Source organism: Pan paniscus, chromosome 19 (assembly GCF_029289425.2).
Source record: "Pan paniscus chromosome 19, NHGRI_mPanPan1-v2.0_pri, whole genome shotgun sequence".
Lineage (NCBI taxonomy): Eukaryota > Metazoa > Chordata > Mammalia > Primates > Hominidae > Pan > Pan paniscus.
In genome coordinates, this window is record NC_073268.2 from 52,490,089 (window position 1) to 52,511,147 (window position 21,059).

The 21,059-nt window shown below is 52.3% G+C and overlaps 1 protein-coding gene, 1 long non-coding RNA gene and 1 pseudogene across 2 annotated transcripts in view; 1 reads left to right on the forward strand and 2 right to left on the reverse strand.

Annotated features, from left to right (window-relative positions):
• Positions 1–21,059, forward strand: part of DRC3 (dynein regulatory complex subunit 3) — a 45,860-nt gene that overhangs the window by 2,588 nt on the left and 22,213 nt on the right. The window contains exons 3-8 of the mRNA XM_055101785.2: positions 2,398–2,574; positions 8,710–8,826; positions 12,812–12,978; positions 17,604–17,750; positions 19,167–19,286; positions 19,871–19,981. Coding sequence (XP_054957760.1) covers positions 2,415–2,574; positions 8,710–8,826; positions 12,812–12,978; positions 17,604–17,750; positions 19,167–19,286; positions 19,871–19,981 — 822 coding nt within the window. The 5' untranslated portion in view covers positions 2,398–2,414. The remainder of the gene's footprint in view (positions 1–2,397; positions 2,575–8,709; positions 8,827–12,811; positions 12,979–17,603; positions 17,751–19,166; positions 19,287–19,870; positions 19,982–21,059) is intronic.
• Positions 2,373–14,632, reverse strand: LOC134729511 (uncharacterized). The gene is made up of 3 exons (XR_010110670.1): positions 14,375–14,632; positions 13,267–13,385; positions 2,373–2,793 (listed from the first exon to the last, which is right to left on the reverse strand). It is a non-coding gene; the product is annotated as an uncharacterized LOC134729511 (long non-coding RNA).
• Positions 3,960–8,596, reverse strand: LOC129394452 (membrane protein BRI3-like; annotated as a pseudogene).

Below are 21,059 nucleotides of genomic sequence, written 5' to 3' on the forward strand. Positions count from 1 at the left end.
GTCATTTCCCAAAGTATAGCACCTTTTTTTTTTTTTTCTTGATGGAGTCTCGCTCTGTCACCAGGCTAGAGTGCAGTGGTGCACGATCTCGGCTCACTGCAACCTCCGACTCCCTGGTTCAAGCGATTCTCCTGCCTCAGCCTGTCAAGTAGCTGGGATTACAGACATGCGCCACCATGCCCAGCTAATTTTTGTGTTTTTAATAAAGTCAGGGTTTCACCATGTTGGCCAGGATGGTCTTGATCTCCTGACCTTGTGATCCACCCACCTCGGCCTCCCAAAGTGCTGGGATTACAAGTGTGAGCCACCGCGCCTGACCTCCCCACCCCCCCCCCAAAAAAAAAGGCCAAACACTTTGCAGAAAACATCAGCCAAATATAACACATTAAAATTCCCCCAAAGACAAGTTGATGACAAGTTATGGGAAACCGCAGGGGAAGCCATTGCATAAGAGTGGGGAGCTAGAGAGAGGCCGAGGTCTGGAACTGTCTTTGGGGGTAGAATCAGTCACCTCAACGAGATGGAGCCAGTGTGAACAGATTGGAGAGAGTGGGAGGAAAAGGACCAAGGTCTTGGGAGGACGGAAGGCACAGGTGGAGAAGGGGTAGGAGTTGAAGGGTGTGGAGGCTATGCCTCCCCTGGAAGCAAGAGAGAAGTGTGCACAAGAGCTCATTGGGACATTTGATGAGGGACAGTTCAGGGCAGAGGATGCATATTTGCAGAAGCTGCATCCAAGTGGATGGTCAGGGAGGCAAGAGGAGGGCAGTCTTAGAGGGAAGTCTCTAAGACCAGGTAACAGGATTGTATGGCCCAACCTGGCTTTTCAGCAGACACCATCAGCCCTGCACCAGGAGTTTCTCCAGCAGTGCCCAGTGGAATGAAAAACAGAGCACAGGGGCTGCCTAGCATCAGGGACCAGCAGGGCAGAAGGACAGGAGGTTCAGGGAGGCCCAGATGCTGGGAAGGCATGTAGACAAAGATAGGAAGTAGGGCCAGCAGGGAGGCAAGAATCAGGGGTGGAAAGTGGGGGAAAATATCCCTCCTGGATGTCCTCACCAAGAGGGTTGATAAGGATGAGAATGTGGTCCAGCCACGAACGGCAGCCTGGAGTCAGCCTCACAGTGTGACTGACCAAATCTACAGATCCCCCCTGTGCTGTGGTGTCTCAGTCAAATCCCTCTGGACCATTAGCAACAGAATCTACTGGAGGCTGGGCACGGTGGCTCATGCCTGTAATCCCAGCACTTTGGGAAGCGGAGGCAGGTGGATCACCTGAGGTCAGGAGTTTGAGACCAGCCTGGCCAACATGGTGAAACCCCGTTTCTACTAAAAATACAAAAAATTAGCCAGGCGTAGTGGTGGACACCTGAAATCCTAGCTACTCAGGAGGCTGAGGCAGGAGAATCGCTTGAATCCGGGCGTTGCAGTGAGCTGAGACCGCGCCATTGTGCCCCAGCCTGGGCGACAGAGCGAGACTCTGTCTCAAAAAAAATAAATTAATTAAATTAAAAAATAACCTACTGGAGCTAGCTTAAGTAGAAGAGGATTTCATGTGAGAAACAGGAAACTCTCATGAGGCCTGGACCTAGGGACATTAGGGACTGGAAAGCCAGCAAGAAGGAGGCAGCCTCTGTCTGTGTCGATCTGTCTGTCCTTTGTCTTTTGTTTTCTGATTCCCAGGTTCCCATCTCTGCTTTTCTCTGTGCATCTGCCTCCTCCCCCTCTTGCTCTCTGCTTAACTATGTGCCCAGCCAGCCCACACTCCCTATTCCTCCCCAGCTCAAGCAGCCAGCTCCGATGGGCACTCTCATTCCACAGCCTCAACTTCACATCTCCCACGGGGAGGACGTGAATGGGCAGCTTGGGTCAGGGGCTCCCTCTGCACCAGGAGAAGCTTGTGGTGTGGTGTGGTGTGGGGCATACACACATGACGGCCTGGAGGGGGTGAGGTGCTCAAGGAAGAGGAGCTGCAGGCTGACAGGCCTGGCTGGGGCTGCCCAGGGAGCACAGTCAGTGGTTGGTACCCACAAGCCCAAGTGAGGATGGGCATACAAAGTCAGAGGCCTGACACAGGGTCACAGTCATAAGATGAGCCAAGATCACAGGCTAGGGAGACCAGTGTGGACACCAGTCCAGTGGGTCCAGCGAGGGTCCCAGCTGTGGCTGTAGGGTCAAGGGGTGAAACCCTGTGGACAGGCCCAGGTGGTTGCCAGGAAGCCCTGGAGCAGCCTTGGCGTAAGTATACAAACCCCGGGATGCAGCAGACCCAGGGCCGGGCGTGGGGCATTCCTCAGAGTGCCAGTGGCCACAAGACACTACAGGGGGAAACCTCAGCCAGACCCTGCCCTCAAACAGAGAAAGAAGCAGGCCGTGAAGGAGGAATGTGGTGCTTTTTAGGGAACACGTGGGGGAAGATGAACCGGCCGTGCAACTCGATGGAGCCGAGGGTGATGGACGATGACATGCTCAAGCTGGCCGTCGGGGACCAGGGCCCCCAGGAGGAGGCCGGGCAGCTGGCCAAGCAGGAGGGCATCCTCTTCAAGGATGTCCTGTCCCTGCAGCTGGACTTTCGGAGTATGTATCCAAGGTTCAGGGGTGGTGGCCAGGGTGGGGCCCTCCCTGGCTTTCTCTGCTCCATCTTCAAGCCCCAGGATTCCATGCAAAGTCCACGGTCGAGGTTCCCACATCAGCATTAGGGCCTACCTGGGTTACAAGGCATAGGAGCAGCACAGATGTTTGTAAAGCGTCATACTTAGTGTCTTCATCATTTGAATATCCACGACGCTCCTGATTCTGAATAAGAATAGAAAACAAGATAAAATTGTCCCACGCCAAATCTAAGTGAGCCCCCAAGACTATGCTGTTTCCATCACACAACTCCACATGGGTGTCCTTGGAGTGGGGGTCCCTGGCAGGCAGAGCCTAGGAAGTCCCACGTAGCCAGAAGCAGAGGGTAGGAAGTGTGGGAGAATGAGAGAGAGCGGGCACTGGGATGGCAGCTTCAGGGAAGGGGTGACCAAAGAGGCTGGTAGCAGGAGGAGCACAGGCCCTTGAGGCAGGGAGGCACATCAGGAGTGAGAAGATGTGGCTCAGGACCAGGCGGACCCTCACTGCTTCAATGTCCCGTCTGTGAAATGGGATGGCTGTCATCCCTGTCTCAAGCATTGGGTGGGGGGACAAGGTGAGACAGCACGTGCACAGTGCCTGGCTCACACAGCAAGCCAGGCACAGTAAGTGAAGGCAGAGGCAGTACGAGGGCAGTGAGAGAGGTGGGCAGGGATCCTGAGACCCCCCTTTGTATCATGTGCAGGCAAGGCCACAGCAGAGTGACCTGGTCTGATTCACATTCCTGCTCTGTCTTGGGGCCCCTAGGCTGGCCGGCATCCAGTCAACAACAAGGAGGTATTGAGACCCTGCCTCAGTCCAGTCCTGCTGCCAGAGCCAGGGACACGACAGTGGGCAAGTCAGGCATGGCCCAGGCACAGCCCCACGAAGCCCATAGGCTCCCAGGGCTGACCACCCAAGCAGGGAGGGCCCTGAGCCACAGCCCCGAGAGGGGTAAAGGGGCACAGAACAGGTGCGGCAGGAGGGGGCTTTTGCAGCTGACCGCTTGCCCTCTGTTTCCCCTCCCCAACCTGAGGTTCATGCAGCCAGTATTGAACACCTGCCTGTTACATGCCAGGTACTGTTATAGGCACTAGGGATTCAACTATGAGCAAAAAAAGACAAAAGCCTTGTCCTCATGGAGCTGACATTCAACTTGACGGGGGACAAATAAATAAAATGAAGAAGGAAAATAATACTATTTGCTAAACGTAATATGTGGTGTGAAGGAAAAAAGGAAGGAGAGGAGAAAAGGGAAGTTGGGGGTGGAGTACAGTGTTTTATAGGGTGGCCAGGGGCTTCACCAAGAAGGTAACAATTTAGCAACAACTTGAGGTAGGCAAGGGAGAGAGCTGCTGTGCAGATCCACCGGGGAAAGTGGAGCAGCCAGTGCAAAGGGCCTGGGGCAGGCTGGACCCCCGCCTTATCATCTCTGCTGAGGAAGCCACTGTGGAGAGACAGGTCAGGGAGGTCATGGTGTCAGCTTGGAGACAATGGAAGGTGTTTGGCTCTTACAGTGAGTGAAGTGGGGACCCCGGGAGGGTCCTGAGCAGAAGTGGGACAGGATGGGACTTAGGATTTCACAGGACCCTGCTGGCTGCGTGAGGATAGACCGTGGAGGCCAGGGGCCGAGGCAAGGATCTAGTAAGATGGCCACTGCTGTACTCCAGTGAGTGATGACCACAGGCCTGGCCGAGGTGGTGGCCACAGAGGCAGATTTAGTGTCTTTGTTGAAGATTAAATCGGCTTTTTTTGGCAGTCCTGTCATGCTGGTAACTCATTTAGAGCTAACTGCCAAGTGCATCCTGATTTGTTGTGTTGTTTTGGCTTTTCCTCCTGAACTGCTGACACCTGGGAAAAAGCCAGCATGCTGGCGTGTGTGGCAGAGCACCCGGTGTGCAGGAGCCACAGGGGGAGTGCTACTGCTGGGGGGCTGTCAGATCAGGGCCAGAAAAGGCACCTGGAAAATCCAACCCAGGGTTGGGAGGTGGCTGGGAGGCTGGGGCAGAACTGGCCCCACCCTGGAAGCACAGGTGGGAATTGTGGCCAGTATCATTCTGGGAAATCTGGCCACAAACAGGGAGCTGAAGAACAGGCACCAGTCCCACCCAGCCCTGGGGACCCAGGAGAGGCACTAGGCAGCAATCCGGCTCTAGGGGAAGGGCAGTCCCACCCAGCCCTGGGAACCCAGGATAGGTGCAAGGCAGCAATCCAGCTCTAAGGGAAGGGCAGTCCCACCCAGCCCTGGGAACCCAGGAGAGGTGCAGGGCAGCAATCCAGCTCTAGGGGAAGGGCGGTGTGCCCCTCTGGACCTGGGTCAGAGAACCCTGTCGTCCCCAGAACTTTGTGCAGGGAGGGGAGCTAGGAGGGGTTCCCCACTTTCCCACTGGGACTTTCACAACCTCACAGGCAGGCTCTGCCCCTCTGAATGAATATTGAAACTGCAGCTGGACTGTATGGTTTTTTTGTTTGTTTTTTTTGTTTTTTGTTTTATTGTTGTTTTTTGTTTTTTTTGTTTTTTGTTTTATTGTTGTTTTTTTTTTTTTTTTTGTAGAGACGGAGTCTCGCTCTGCCGCCCAGCCCAGGCTGGAGTGCTAGAGTGCAGTAGTGCGATCTCAGCTCACTGCAACCTCTGCCTCCTGAGTTCAAACAATTCTCCTGCCTCAGCCTCCCAAGTAGCTGGAACTACAGGCATATGCGGCCACGCCTGGCTAATTTTTTTTATTTTAGTAGAGATGGGGTTTCACCATGTTGCCCAGGCTGGTTTCGAACTCCTGAGCTCAGGCAATCTGCCTGCCTCAGGCTCCCAAAGTGCTAGGATTATAGGTATGAGCCACTGCACCCAGCTTTTTTTTTTTTTTTTTTTTTTTTGAGATGGAGTCTCGCTCTGTCGCCAGGCTAGAGTGCAGTGGCACGATCTAGGCTCACTGCAACCTTCACCTCCCGGGTTCAAGTGATTCTCTTGCCTCAGCCTCCAGAGTAGCTGGGACTACAGGTGCACACCACCACACCCAGTGAATTTTTGTATTTTTAGTAGAGACGGGGTTTCACCATGTTGGCCAAGATGGTCTCGATCTCTTGACCTCGTGATCTGCCCACCTCGGCCTCCCAAAGTGCTGGGATTACACGTGTGAGCCACCGCACCTAGCCACTAATTTGTATTTGTATTTTTTATTTTTTTGGCATGAATCTCATTTATTGAAAACATTATATTTCACCTTTCTCAAATTGAAGACTGCAAAAAATAAAAGCAGTGCTTTACTGAGTTCTCATTAACCTCAGGAGCAGCAGCGCTGCCTCTCCACGCTCCAGGAAACCCTGGCTCCCGCGTGCCACATCTGTCGCACCTCACTTTACAAAACAGTCCTGAAGCTTAATCAAATAAAACTATTGTACATTAGAAAAAGAGAGCTGGGTGTAGAAAAGCCAGTTGTGGTGTTCCCTTTAAGCAAAGGCTGCTCTGCAGTTGGGGCATCTTTGCTTCCTCAAGGCAAAACAGCAGATGAACCCAAAGGGGAACAGGATGATGGCCAGGAGGATTCCCAGGAAGGTGAAGCAGTCCTCCAGCACCCTATCCCTGCAGACGGGACAGCCTCTCATGATGACGATGGCATTGGTGGGGTACCAAGTGATAGTCCAGCTGTGGTCATTGTAGACCCTGGGGTGGTGGTTGGGTATCCCTGTGATGAGGTAAGGGGAGGGCGGGCAGCAGCAAGGGGTGGGCAGCAGGGATGATGCTGTAGCCATGCAAGCTGCATGCATAGTTGCCCTGGCCGTCCCCTAGGTTGTAGGTGGGCAGCCACTCCCACAGCAGGGGCGTGTGGTCCATGGCAGCCCGGCTCAGGTCAGTCAGTCCTGGCAGGGGACGCAGTGGGGGACGTGGCAGGGATGCAGCAGACTGGCCGGCTCAGGCTCCTCTGAGGCACAATGCCTCAGCACCGATTTTTATTTTTATTTATTTATTTATTTATTTAGAGACAGAGTCTTGCTTTGTCACCCAGGCTGCAGTGCAGTGGCATGATCTTGGCTCACTGCATCTCTGCCTCCTGGGTTCAAGTGATTCTGCTGCCTCAGCCTCCTGAGTAGCTGGGACTACAGGGACACCAGCTAATTTTTGTATTTTTATTATAGAGACAGTGTTTTTCCATGTTGGCCAGGCTGGTCTCAAACTCCTGGTCTCAAGCAATCCACCGGCCTTGGCCTCCCAAAGTGCTGGGATTACAGGTGTGTGCCACCATGCCCAGCCACAGGACCAAATTTTTTTTTTTTTTTTTTTTTTTGAGACAGTCTCACTCTGTCATCCAGGCTGGAGTTCAGTGGCGTAATCTAGGCTCACTGCAACCTCTGCCTCCTGGGTTCAAGCGATTCTCCTGCCTCAGCCTCCAGAGTAGCTGGGATTACAGGCGCGTGTCACCACGCCCAACTAATTTTTGTATTTTTAGTAGAGACAGGGTTTCACCATGTTGGCCAGGATGGTCTCCATCTCTTTTTTTTTTTTTGAGATGGAGTCTTGTTCTGTCGCCCAGGCTGGAGTGCAGTGGCGCGATCTCGGCTCACTGAAAGCTCCGCCTCCTGGGTTCACGCCATTCTCCTGCCTCAGCCTCCCGAGTAGCTGGGACTACAGGTGCCCGCCACCACGCCCAGCTAATTTTTTGTGTTTTTAGGAGAGACAGGGTTTCACTGTGTTAGCCAGGATGGTCTCCATCTCCTCACCTCCTGATCTGCCTACCTTGGCCTCCCAAAGTGCTGGGATTACAGGCGTGAGCCACCACGCCTGGCCCACAGCACCAATTTTGAAAACTTCTTTCACTTCTGTATTATTTCAGTTCTTTTAATGAGCATATTCTTTTTTTTTTTTTTTTTTTTTTTTTTTTGAGATGGAGTCTCGCTCTGTCACCTGGATTGCAGTGGTGCGATCTTGGCTCACTGCAACCTCTGCCTCCCTGGTTCAAGCGATTCTCCTGCCTCAGCCTCCCAAGTAGCTGGGGCTACAGACGTGCACCACCACGCCCAGCCAATTTTTTGTATCTTTAGCAGAGACAGGGTTTCACCACATTGGCCAGGATGGTCTCGATCTCTTGAACTTGTGATCCGCCTGCCTCGGCCTCCCAAAGTGCTGTGATTACAGGCGTGAGCCACTGCGCCCATCCTTAATGAGCATATTCTAATTTTATAAATTTTAGAAATCATTACAAAAGCAAATATGGAAAAAAGGAGCATATAAACAACAGAGCTGTACGTGGCTTCTGGGAAAACCTGGCAGACAAGTTTGGCCTCTAGAGTGTTACATATACAGTACATATTTACTTATACATATGTGTTTTTCAGAACCCTCCTGGCTGCCAGTGACAGAAACCAAACTCTGGCTTACCTAGCAAACAGAATGAACCAGCTGTGTAGCTGGCGTGGGTGGTCCTCACAGGCCACAGGGGCCAGGCACTTCCGTGATATCAGGAACCTGCCTCGTTCTTGCATGGATGACTTATCTCATCCCCTACGTATGGACATTTGGGAGCTTTTCTGCCCCTTACGTGCCTGAGGGATTCCTTTGGACATATATACAGTGTGGAGATAGATTCCATGTAGAGAAATTATAGTTCAAAGGGCACTGACTTTAAATATTTCAAAAAACATTGCCAAACAGTGCTCCAAAAAGGCTGAACGAGGTGATCAACCCTCCTACCAACAGAGACACATGTTTTCATTCTATTTATCACACTGTGGAAGGAAGGCCTCTGTCTGTGTCCTGTGTCCTAAGGTGGACCAGCCTCCTGGAGAGTCCCTGGCCTGGCCCCAGAAACAGCACAAGCGAGTCTCCTGCCCAGGCCAGGTCCAGCTCACTTCCACCCCAACAACTTTTTAGCCCCACCCTAGTAAACCTATTAGGTCTTTCTGTGGCTCTGGGTGGCAGTACCGATCCCTGCCCACCTCATAGGGACACAATGTTCCTCGATGCTCAGCCCACATCTCCAGGGTGCCTGCGTACTCCAGGGCAGGGCAGAAGAGTTCTAGGTCCCTTTTGTGTGGTTCTGCCTCACTCCTCCTGTACACTAGCACAAAACTCTGACCCTAACCTGAGACTGAAATCACCTTCCATTATTTCAGACATCCTCCGCATAGACAACCTCTGGCAGTTTGAGAACTTGAGGAAGCTGCAGCTGGACAATAACATCATTGAGAAGATCGAGGGCCTGGAGAACCTCGCACACCTCGTCTGGCTGGGTAAGGCCCTTTCCTCTGTGTGTCCACCCTAATCGAAGGTGACACCCTGACAAGGTTATTGCCTTCCCAGGAGACAATAATTGTATGCGACACTCAGCTGCTGGCCCATCATTAGCCAGGGTACGGCAGAAGCTCTGCCTGCTGGGAGCAAGAAAGCTGCTATTTTTTAAAAGCCTAGGGCTTGTGCTGGGCAAAGTGCAGCAAAGATGTGCTCAGACACAAGACCACAGAATATTCTGCTCTCATCTGCCCAAACTTTCAGTCTGGATGGGGTACAAAGGGGCAGCTGTGGACTCCTATTTAATCTAGACTCAGGCTGACAGATAACCATCGACAGGTAACCATTGGCTGGTGGGACCCAGATCAAACCAGGAATAATCGTCACAGAGGCTAGTGTGTATCAAGCACTTAACTACATGCTAAGTGGGGCCTATATGCTTTCCATATGGGTCTTTCAGTTCACACAGCATCCCCGTCATAGAGATGAGCAAACTGAGGTCACCACACCACATCAGGCCTCACTGCCAAGGCCATGGAGGGTTTTGATGAGATGTTCCTTCTGCTGGCCTCTTAGGAGCATCCTCACATCTGGTGAGGGGCAGTGGGTCCCTAGCAGGGAGAAGGTGATGGGCCTGAGAGCTCCTTATGCCCTGTCTTGTTTAACCCCCATTTTAATCCTAAGAGTTGGGCATCTGTTATAATCCCAATCTACAGAAGAGGAGCTGAGACTCAGGGAGCCCCAGGCACTGGCCCAAAGCTGCACGACCAAGAAGTATCAGAGCTGGGACTTACCCCCACGCCTGTCTGACCTCACAGCCCACATTCCCTCCATCCTATTAGGCGGTCTTCTGGTAATAAGGGCACCCTGGGGCATCGTGAGCCTTCCAATTTGCCAAACACTCCCATCCTCCTTTGTGCTGACAATTGCAAGCCCATAGCAAACCCACAGGCAGGGTTATGCTGCCATTTCACACATGCAGCAACTGAGGCTCAGGGAGGCTGACCAGCTTGATGGAGTCATGTGCTACAGGTAGCAGGAGCAAACCACAGCCAGGTCCTCTGACACCTGGGCCCAGGTCTCTTGTCCCAGGTTTCTCATTTCTCTGCACTCTAGCACCCATTAATGCTGATTCATGAATGCCATGGTTTTAAGCAGGAGCTGTCTGGCCTGGCTGTCTCTCAGACATAAAGCAAGTACCACTGAGCCCCATGACAGCTCCCTCTTTCTGTCTGCTTACCTAGAGAGAAACCTGAATACTGGTCTTGGTTCCCTCCCTAACAGAAGCTTATCTTCCTACTACTTGGAGCCCCTGCACACACACTTCCTAGTCAGCTCATTCCCCCAACCCCTTGCAGTGGCCATCCACGCTTCCAAGGGTCATTGGACTGATGGCCAGTGCTCCCTGGGATAGGGGTGCTAGAGCAGTGAGGGCAGGCTCTGTTAAGAGGTCACACTGCCCCTCAGAGTATAGGCAGAAGCTGGTCTTTGTCCAGCCATGGCACTAGGTGCCCAGGGACCCAACCACAGCCAGAAGAGCTGGATCCCTGGGGTGCTGAGGATGGGGGTTAGGGAGGTGGCACTCCCATGGTTCAGCACGACCTCCCACACTGACATGCACAGGGCTGAGGATGTGCTGGAGCTGGCTAGCCCTGGCTCTCAACAGCTGGCTATACACATTTCTTCCCAACTTTGCTTCCAGGGATGCCACGCTGGTAGCTTGAAATTGGCCACGGTGGGAGTATTTACACCACAGAAATGAGCAAGCACCTCAAATCAGGGGTTTTCCTCAGCCCCCATTGGTAAACACTTGCTAGCACACCACTAGGGGGTAGGCTAAGCCTCCCAAGAACAGAACCCAGTGGCACGGTGGGAAAGGAAGTGTGCAGGCCTGGCATTTGTTAGACCCCCATTCAAACCCCAGCTTGGCCAACATACTGACTTTGCACAAGATATTCCACTCTGTGGACCTCAGTTTCTTTTTTTTGAGATGGAGTCTCATTCTGTCACCCAGGCTGGAGTGCAGTGGCACAATCTCAGCTCACTGTAACCTCTGCCTCCCAGGTTCAAGTGATTCTCATGCCTCAGCCTCCCAAGTAGCTGGGATTACAGGTATGTGCCACCATGGGTGGCTAATTTTTGTATTTTTAGTAGAAACAGGGTTCTGCCATGTTGACCAGGCTGATCTCGAACTGCTGGCCTCAAGCAATCCACCCGCCTCAGCCTCCCAAAGTGCCGGGATTACAGGCATGAGCCACTGCACCTGGCCCGAACCTCGATTCCTTTATGTGCTGTGCTACCTTGAGCATATTACCATGAGGCCCATTTGAATCTCAGTTTCCTTATCTATAAAATGGGGATGATGCTATCTGTGCTATGAGGATTAAACAAGGTAATGCACTTAAAGGGCCTGGCGTAGAGAAAGGACAGAGTTATCATTGGTCTCAATGTCAACAGGTGAGCATCCCCTGATATGCGGAGGAGGCTAAATTAAGATGTGGTTAAACTCATCTCCCAAATCACCTTTTTTTTTTTTTTGACACAAAGCTTCACTTCATCACCTAGGCTGGAGTGCAGTGGCACAATCTCGGCTCACTCCACCTCCAAGGTTCAAGTGGTTCTCGTGCCTCAGCCTCCTGAGTAGCTGGGATTACAGGCATGTGCCACCATGCCCAGATAATTTTTGTATTTTTAGTAGAGACAGGGTTTTGCCAGGTTGGCCAGGCTGGTCTGGAACTCCTGAACCCCAAGTGATCCCCCTGCCTCGGCCTCCCAGAGTGCTGGGATTACAGGTGTAAGCCACCACGCCCAGCCCCAAATCACCTTTTAAATGTGATCACCCTGTGGTTATCATGCTCATATTTCCAAGCCCAGGAAAAATGCTCATTTTTGGCCTCTAGGCCATTGGTGTTCCAGGACAAGATAACAGCCCCACCTGCCAGCTAACCCTGAAAACCTGTAGTGGGGAAAAAGTACTTTTAGGCCGGACATGGTGGCTCACACCTGTAATCCCCACTTTGGGAGGCCGAGGTGGGAGGATCACTTGAGCCCAGGAGTTTGAGACTAGCCTGGGCAATATGGTGAGAGCCTGTCTCTATACAAACCTTTTTAAAAAATTAGCTGGATGTGGTGGCGTATACCTGTGGTCCAGTCTACTCAGGAGGCTGAAACAGGAGGATCACTTGAACCCAGGAGGTCAAGGATGCAATGAACCGTGATTGCGCCACTGCACTCCAGTCTGCACAACAGAGCGAGACCCTGTCTCAAAAAAAAAAAAAAAAAAGGAAGGTACTTTTATTCCCAAAGATGTAGAATTAGTCAAAAGTCTCGGTTGGGGTTGAGGTTGCGGTTGATGAGGGAGCCTGAGACAGCTGTGATGGAGCTGGAGGAACCTGACCTGCCACATGTCCAGGGAGAAGCCTTAGATGAACTCTGGCCCCACTGTGGTTAGCTGTGTGGCTTTGTGCAAATCACAGTCTCTCTGAGCTTCTGCTTCCCAAATGATAAAACAGCAAGAGAAATTCCAAACTACCACTCAGGGCTGCTGTCAGAGGATATACACGAGTGCTTGATAAACTGGTAAATGCAAAGCACACAGGAGGTGGTCTTGCTAAAATGCCACAGGTGTGAGGAAAGGGGACACTCCACTGCTGTCTACCCCTGACCCCCAAGGGCACTGCTTCAGACCTGCGGGTTAGTATTTTCCTCCCAGAACTATGGCAGAGCATAGACACCAGTATTTGCCCACATGTCCCCAGCCAGGAGGATGATTGGCGGAACTGGAGAGGGTAGTGAATATTGGAGGCTGCAGGAAATAATTCACACCCGGCTTCTAAAAAAATCACAATATTAGACAGTGAGTCAAATTCTGGCCCTGGCAGCTTGGCGCTGGCTCACAGGGCACTCAGTAGCCCTGATGGTTTTATTTCAGGACAGCCCATCCCCTGACCCAGGCAGCAGACCCTCACAGCCCTCTCTTCTTCCCAGATCTGTCTTTCAACAACATTGAGACCATCGAGGGGCTGGACACACTGGTGAACCTGGAGGACCTGAGCTTGTTCAACAACCGGATCTCCAAGATCGACTCCCTGGACGCCCTCGTCAAGCTGCAGGTGTTGTCGCTGGGCAACAACCGGATTGACAACATGATGAACGTGAGTGGCCGCCCAGCCCGCCCTCACGCACACCTGCAGAGCCTTGGAGCGCCGTGGGTTGAGTGGGGGTCTGTGGCTAGGGGAAGTATAGGCTGAGTGTTCAGATCTTCTCATTTTCCTGGAAAAGCCAGGAATCCGGATTACTCCATGAGGGATTTGCTCATGTTTAAATACCATGCTTAACCCAACAAAATTCATCGGAGAGCACTAGTTTACAACCTCCACATTAGTGGCGGTTCTTTCCCTGTGTCTTGCACTTATTTAACAAACATTTGCTGAGGCACATACCTATTAGTGTTGGGCGTATGTCCTGTGCTCACTGGGAACAGAGACAGACGAGATGTGGTCCCTTTGGAGTGACCAGCACACACCCCCATAGTCAAGGCAGGAGACAAGAAGCCGGTGTCCTGAGGAACAATAAAACAAGGCCTATGGGTGGTAGGAGGGCACCCTGAGGCTTAGGGGTGTGCACAAGTGGCAGTGGACACAGCTGGGGGTGTGGCAGCAGCTTTAAGCTGCCACAGCTGTCGTCCTATGTCAAAGGCGACACATCAGATGGCTCCTGGCTTGCTTCTGCAACCCATCAACCCTGGGGGCTGTCCAGTAGCCTTTGAAGATTCCTTTTCTGCTTAGGTCAGTCAGGTGGCCTGGGTTCAGATCCCAGCTGCGGGCCGTGGTGGCTTAGGTGAGTGACCTGGGAGGGTCAAGCGCTGAGTTGTGACCGGTATGTAAGTCTGTCCAGCAGGACCAAATCCAGGAGGCACTGTAGTCTCGGAAGTTTGCCCTGCACGCCAGACAGGAGCATCTAAACCCAACCAAGGGTCAAGCCTTCTATGCCTCAGTTTCCTCATCTGTCAGATGGAGATGATGGCCATGACCCTGCTGCCCAGGCTTTTGCAGGAATCAAGTGGGATCATGAATGTAACGCATTTGGTTCGGTGTCAGGCTGGGGTATGTTCCTAACAAATGGAGGACTGTCATAGCTGAGGGCCTTCCTGCGAGTGTTGGGATGAGGGGAGCTTGATGCAGACTCACTGAGAGATAACTAGAATTTGCCATCCAGCAGAAGGAAAAGGCTTCCCAGGAGGATGGAATGGTGTGAGCAAAGGCCTGGAGGTAAGTTGGGAACGCCTGGCCGCACGCATTGTTGAGGAGTGCAGGGTCCCTGGACGAGGTCAAAGGTGTGTGGTGCAGGGTTGGGCTCAGGATGTGGCCGGGCCTCGCCGCAGTCAGTCAGGATGGCCAGAGAAGCAGTGGGAGCCGAGAAGGCTTCTGTCTGAGATGTATTTGGGGCAGGTCTACATTTAGGAAGGAATTCACCCCCATGAGGGTGGATTTGAGGGGGATTGTGAGAATGGGTTACCCCAGGACAGTGTGACCAGAAAGGATACTGTACCTGCAGGTAAGAGAAGCTGGCCCCAAACTGGCTGGAAGCAGAGGTAAGGCAGGGACTTGCATGCAGGTGGCTGGTTTGAGAGGTGGCTTCAGGAAGCTGGAGTAAGGGAGGCAGGGAAGAACCAACACACAGGCGTGTCACTGAGACTGCTGCTGCAGGTGATGAGGGAGGATTCCCCTGGCCTCGGAAGTGTCTAGAATGCCTCCCAGAAGTGACCCTCTAAGGACAGGAGCCTAAGGCATTTGATTCCCGCAACAGCTGAGGGAGACCCCAGGGGGATTAACTTTCTTGCCACCTGGCTTTTGGGCTGGATGGGCTTCTTTGGCTTCAGAGATATCTCTGAGGCAGAAAGTGAGTAATGAGATAGGACGCTGCCAGCTAAGGTCTCTCATGGCTACAGCTGAAGCCGGAGGTAAGCTGAGCCCCTGCGGCAAACAACAAGGGCATTTAGTGGCGTGATAATTGGCACTGCAAGGAAGGGGTGCTTATCAGCAGAGCTTCAAGGACGTGAGTTCCTTCTGCCTCTGGGCTCTGCCATCCTCAGCATCTCCCCAGAGCTTGATTCTCTTAATGGTTGCAGTCAAGGACACGGGCTTCCTTGTCTGCATCTAGCAGGATGGAGAGAGCAAGAACTCTCCTTCCGACAGTGGCCCTTTAGTCTGATCAAGCCCCCTCAGGGTCTACACTGACCCTCAGCCTATCATCATGGCTGGGTGACGGCCAGGCTGGGCTTACATGAACGGCCTGGGGTGGGAACCACCGAGTTGTCACTAGCAGTTCCGTTGGGTCAAGCCACAGAGATGGTGGAGTCTCAGAAGTTTGCCCTGCATGCCAGACAGGCAGCATCCAAACCCATGCATGGTCTTGCATGAATCAGCCCCTGACCTTGTCTTTACTCCCATCTCAACTTCTTCCCAGCCCTCTCCCCACATTCTGCAGCCACCCTGGCCTTTGCTCAGTGTCTGGCATGTGCCAAGTTCTTTGCTGCCTGGGGCCCTTGCCTGTGCTGTCCTGGCTTCCAGGAATGTGCTCTCCTCTGCTCTTCTGCGGCTGGCTCCCTCAGGTCTCAGATTAAATGTCACCTCCCCAGAGAGACCTCTGAATCTCCTAACTGAAAGAGGCCTCCCTGTTATTTTCTCTCAGGGTGCCATCTTGATGTTCCTTATAGCACTTAACTCAAAGCATAATGGTTTTATTTACTTTTTAAAACATTTGGCCGGGCCCGGTGGTTCACACCTGTAATCCCAGCACTTTGGGAGGCCAAGGTGGGCGACTCACTTGAGGTCAGGAATTCGAGATAAGCTTGGCCAACATGGCGAAACCCGTCTCTACTAAAAATATAAAAATGAGTCGGGTGTGGTGGCGGGTGCCTGTAATCCCAGCTACTCCAGAGGCTGAGACAGAAGAATCGCTTGAACCTGGGAGGTGGAGGTTGCAGTGAGCCGAGATCGCGCCACTGCACTTCAGCCTGGGTGACAAGAGCAAAACTCCATCTAAAAAAAAAATAATAAATTAAAAAGAAAACATTTTTCCCCCACTCCTAAAATATGTGCTCTTGCCATAAGGGCAGGGACCCCACAGGCCTTGTTCCCCACTGTATCTTCATAATTTAGCACATGCCGGAGGCCTGCTAGGTGACTAATAGTGTTTGCTGCTAGGTGACTAATAAATGACTGAAAGAAATTCACTCAGAAAAGCATGCTAGATTTTTTTTTCTATCTTTTGCATAGTACAGTGTCTAGATGCTATCCAATGAAGTATTGCTGTTTTTTTTTGAGATGGAGTCTCGCCCTGTCACCCAGGCTGTAGTGCAGTGGTGCAATCTCGGCTCACTGCAACCTCCGCCTCTTGGGTTCAAGCGATTCTCCTGCCTCAGCCTCCCAAGTAGCTGGGACTATAGGCGCCTGCCACCATGCCCGGCTAATTTTTTTTTTGTATTTTTAGTAGAGACGGGGTTTCACCATGTTAGCCAGGATGGTCTCCATCTCCTGACCTCAAGATCCGCCTGCCTCAGCCTCCCATAGTGTTGGGATTACAGGCGTGAGCCTTGTACCCGGCCAAAGTATTGCTTTTTTAAAATACTTTTTTGCCAGTACTTTTAATGGCAAAAACCACAGTTACTTTTGCACCAATCTAATATTAACTACCTGGTTAACATTTTCCTCATTTTACTAAAAATAGAGTGTAGGGAGAATAAATAAAGTTACTGGAATGTTCCCCTAGCTGTTATCCAGGGAATCCAAGGTTAGCCATAAGTTGGGTCCCATTTAATTTAAGATATTTGTACCTTCCATGGGGCTTTACAATCTACAAAGGCATGCCTGGCCAGGTGCAGTGGCTCACGCCTGTAATCCCAGCACTTTGGGAGGCTGAGGTGGGAGGATTTATTGTGACCAGGAGCTCGAGACCAGCCTGGTCAACACAGCAAGACCCCATCCCTACTTAAAAACAAAATAGGGCCGGGCGCGGTGGCTCACGCCTGTAATTCCAACCCCTTGGGAGGCCAAGGCTGGTGGATCGCTTGAGCCTAGGAGTTTGAGACCAGCCTGGGCAACATGGCAAAATCCCATCTCTACTACAAACACAAAAATTAGCCAGGTGTGGTGGTGCAGGCCTGTAATCCCAGCTACTCGGGAGGCTGAGGCACAAGAATTACTTGAACCTGGGAGGCAGAGGTTGCAGTGAGCCAAGATCGCACCTCTGCACTCCAGCCTGGGCAACAGAGCAAGACTCCATCTCAAAAAATAAAATTAAGTTAAATTTAAAAGATTTTTAAAAAATAAATAAAAGGGTATGCCTATGCTAGTAACAGCAACTAAAACGCCCATTACCGAATAGGTGTCAGGCACTCTTCCAGTGCTTTTTATAGCTTATTTCACTTGGTCTTTATAACACCTGTAACACACATGATATCCTTATACCCGTTTAACAGATGTGGACATTGAAGCTCACAGATGTTGGGTAACTTGTTCAAGGTCTCACCACATGGTTCAGCAGACCTGAACCATGGTCTGCTGGTTCTTTGAAAAGCCCATTTCTGACAGAAGGTCTCGGTACTGCTTCCCAGCCTGGAACACCCCCACGCCTGCACACTGCCTGTCACCCCACCCCAGTGCTGATGGTGCTGTGGCCAGGCTGACTCTGAAAGAGTACTGAGGAGGGAGGTGCAGCTGTGTTTTCAACTCTGTGGCAGCCAAGAAAATGGGCCTTTCTCCCTTTTTCTCCCCAGATCATCTACCTCCGGCGGTTCAAGTGCCTGCGGACGCTCAGCCTCTCTAGGAACCCTATCTCTGAGGCAGAGGATTACAAGATGTTCATCTGTGCCTACCTTCCTGATCTCGTGTACCTGGACTACCGGCGCATTGATGACCACACAGCAAGTGTCTCCCTCTCAGTCTCCCAGCCTTGTGAGACAGAGTCCTCAAGCCCCCAGGTTTCTTGGAAAAGGGGCATTGAAGAGTAGCTTCCCCTGCCCACAACTAGGAGAGAAAGGGCAGCTCCCTCTTCCTAATCCCTTTACCTGACTCTGTCAGAGTGATTCCAGCAGCACCCTTGTAAGTACTGTTTTGTGTGCGTTCCCAGGGGCCAGGCCTCTTCCACACACTGTCCCAGGGCCACCTCACAGCCATCCTGCACTGTCTAGTTTTCCAGATGAAGAAGCTGAGGAGGGCTGGGAGCAGTGGCTCACGCCTGTAATCCCAGCACTTTGGGAGGCTGAGGCGGGAGGATCGCTTGAGCCAAGGAGTTCAAGACCAGCCTGGGCAACAGAGTGAAAAAACTTCTGATTTTCACTCTGATGGGAGACCCCATCTCTACAGAAACTACCAAAATTAGCCAGGTGTGGTGGCACACACCAGTAATCCTGGCTACTCACAAGGCCGAGGTAGAAGAATCGCTTGAGACTAGGAGTTTGAGGCTGCAGTGAACTAAGAAGATGCCATTGCACTCCAGCCTGGGCAACAGAGTGAAAAAACTTAAAAATTAGAAAAGAAAAGAAGTTGAGGAGGCCCAAGGAGGGCAAGCAGCCAGGATCACTGGCTCAAGGCCAAGCCAGGATTCACCCTAAGTTGGTGTCATCCCAGGAGCAATATTAACAGCTGAGCTCCAGAGGGAACCAGGCCATCAGAGGCTCAGGCCTGGCTCTCAGGGGCAGAGTCAGGGCTGGAGGTAGAGACCTGAGTGTCATCTGAGGATTGCCAATTGGCAGTAGTTGAAGCCATGGTACAGGTGGGATCACCTGGGGCACATGGAGTGAGCTGGGGGACGGGGACTAAGTTCTAGAGGTGCCAGCATTCCTGGCCAGGTACAGGGGGATGAGCCAGTGTGGTGGAGAGAGCCAAGGGCCAGACCCTCGTGACCAGCCCTATGGCCTCACTCTACCTCTGTCCTGTTGTCCTCCTTCCCTAAAAGAGGGCCAGAAGGCCTGCTGAGGGCTGTTGGGAGTGAGAGAGCAAGTCCTCTGTGGAGAACACCCAGTCTGGGGCGAGGGGAGCACTCCATTGCTGTGGCTCCTGCCCTGGAGATGGCCCCGGGAACCCCAGCCTGCCACGCTGCCTTCCGCTCCTCCTGGTCTTTCCCTGATTTCCCTGCGCTCACAAAAACCTGGTGAGGGTCATCAGGAGATGGGCATTCTCATCCACGAGACCTCATGGCTTTCACAGCCTTCATGCAGGCCCCTGTGCAACACCCCTGCCCATGCGCGGGAGGCTGCAGCATGGCAGAGGCGGCATGGCAGAGGCGGTGTGGCTTGGAGGAACCTCTGGTAACAATGCCACTCCCGTTCCCTGGTCAGAAAAAGCTTGCGGAGGCTAAGCACCAGTACAGCATCGACGAGCTGAAGCACCGGGAGAACCTGATGCAGGCCCAGCTGGAGGACGAGCAGGCGCGGCGGGAGGAGCTAGAGAAGCACAAGGTACCGCTCCGGCAGGCTGCACGCCCTCGGCCCCCTCAGATGCCCACAAGAGGGCACTGATCAAGTAAAACGGTCCGCAGGGATCCCCAGGCTCTGAAAACACAGAAATCATGCTCCCTCCACAGGGCCTGATGCCCTCTCCCTGCCTGGCTCATCTGCTGTCTGCCCCAGGGCCAGCTCCGTCTCAGTCCAGACCCTGACCCTACTCCTTATTGGCATTCCTGCCTCCAGCTGCTGGAGAGAATGTGCTAAAAACAGTCTGTCAGAGGCCCCTTAAGACCCTTAAGGCAGTTCCCCATGACATGCCAGGAACGGCTCAGGTCCTGTAGCCCAGCATGGCCCTGAATTCATGACTGGACCCAGTTGGCCTCTCTCCCACCAGTCTCCACCCCTCCTTGCAACCAGACTGAGAAATGTATAACATTCTGGAAACAGCCTGCAGTTTTATGCCTCTGCACCTCTGCACATGCCATTCTCTTTGTCTGGAACATGCTCCCTCCTGACCTGCCTTCCTCATGGGCCTGTGAGATGATGCAGGGGCCCCTGACAGGAGCCGTCCTACCTACGTGTGTTTCTGCCCACAGACTGCGTTTGTGGAACACCTGAACGGCTCCTTCCTGTTTGACAGCATGTACGCTGAGGACTCAGAGGGCAACAAGCTGTCCTACCTGCCTGGTGTCGGTGAGCTCCTTGAGACATATCCTTCTGAGTTCATGGCTGTCTCAGAGCCTCTGCTACCAGCCTGCCTTGGCAAGGCCCCTTCCGCTCTAGGCCTCAGTTTCTTCATCTCTCTTGTAAGACCTTGGGAGGTAAAATCTCCACTTGAGAGCAATGTACCCAACAGGCAGTTCAGAGTCCGGTCAGCTGAGCTGCATGGGGGAGATGCTGTCTGGATTTCAGGGACATGTGGAGTATCTGGTCAGCATGGCATGGGCTGGCCATGTTTGGCAAGCCAGGTTTTCAGAGGTGGAGAAATGGATTGAAATGTGTTCTCATTAGCCATACTCACTTGTTCTTGTTGTGCACTTGGATCTGGCATTTATTGTTTTCTCAACCACCCCACTAGGCAGGTACCATCATTAACCCCATTTTATAGTTGGGAAAACATAGCTTGGCTGTCCAGGGTCACCCCATTAGAGGCCAGCTTTTGAAGCTTTGTCTGTGGGGCCTGAGAATCTCATTCTTTCCCCAGTTGCCTGGAGCCCAGAGGACGTGGTTGGTACCTGTCATTAGGGCTGTGGCTGTGACCATCGATCAATTGGCTTAAGTTGTGAGCTGAGGGACTCAGGACAGAATCAAGGAGCTCCTGGATCTGAGAGCTCTGAGCTAAGGCATCCAGTCACAGGTGAGTCTGTGGAGCCACCTTCACTGGATAGAGAAAAATTCACTCAAAAACCTGACATTCTGGGCCTGTGAGGTGGCTCATGCCTATAATCCCAGCACTTTGGGAGGCCAAGGCAGGAGGATTGCTTGAGGCCAGGAATTTGAGACCAGTCTAGGCTAGGCAATGTAGTGAGACCCTATCTGTATTAGTCTGTTTTCATGCTCCTGATAAAGATATACTTGAGACTGGGCAATTTACAAAAGAAAGAGGTTTTTGGTTTTTTTGTTTTTTTGTTTTTGTTTTGTTTTTTGAGACAGCGTTGCGCTGTTGTTGCCCAGGCTGGAGTGCAATTGCGCAATCTCAGCTCACTGCAACCTCCGCCTCCTGGGTTCAAGCGATTTTCCTGCCTCAGCCTCCCAAGTAGTTGGGATTACAGGCATGCGCCACCA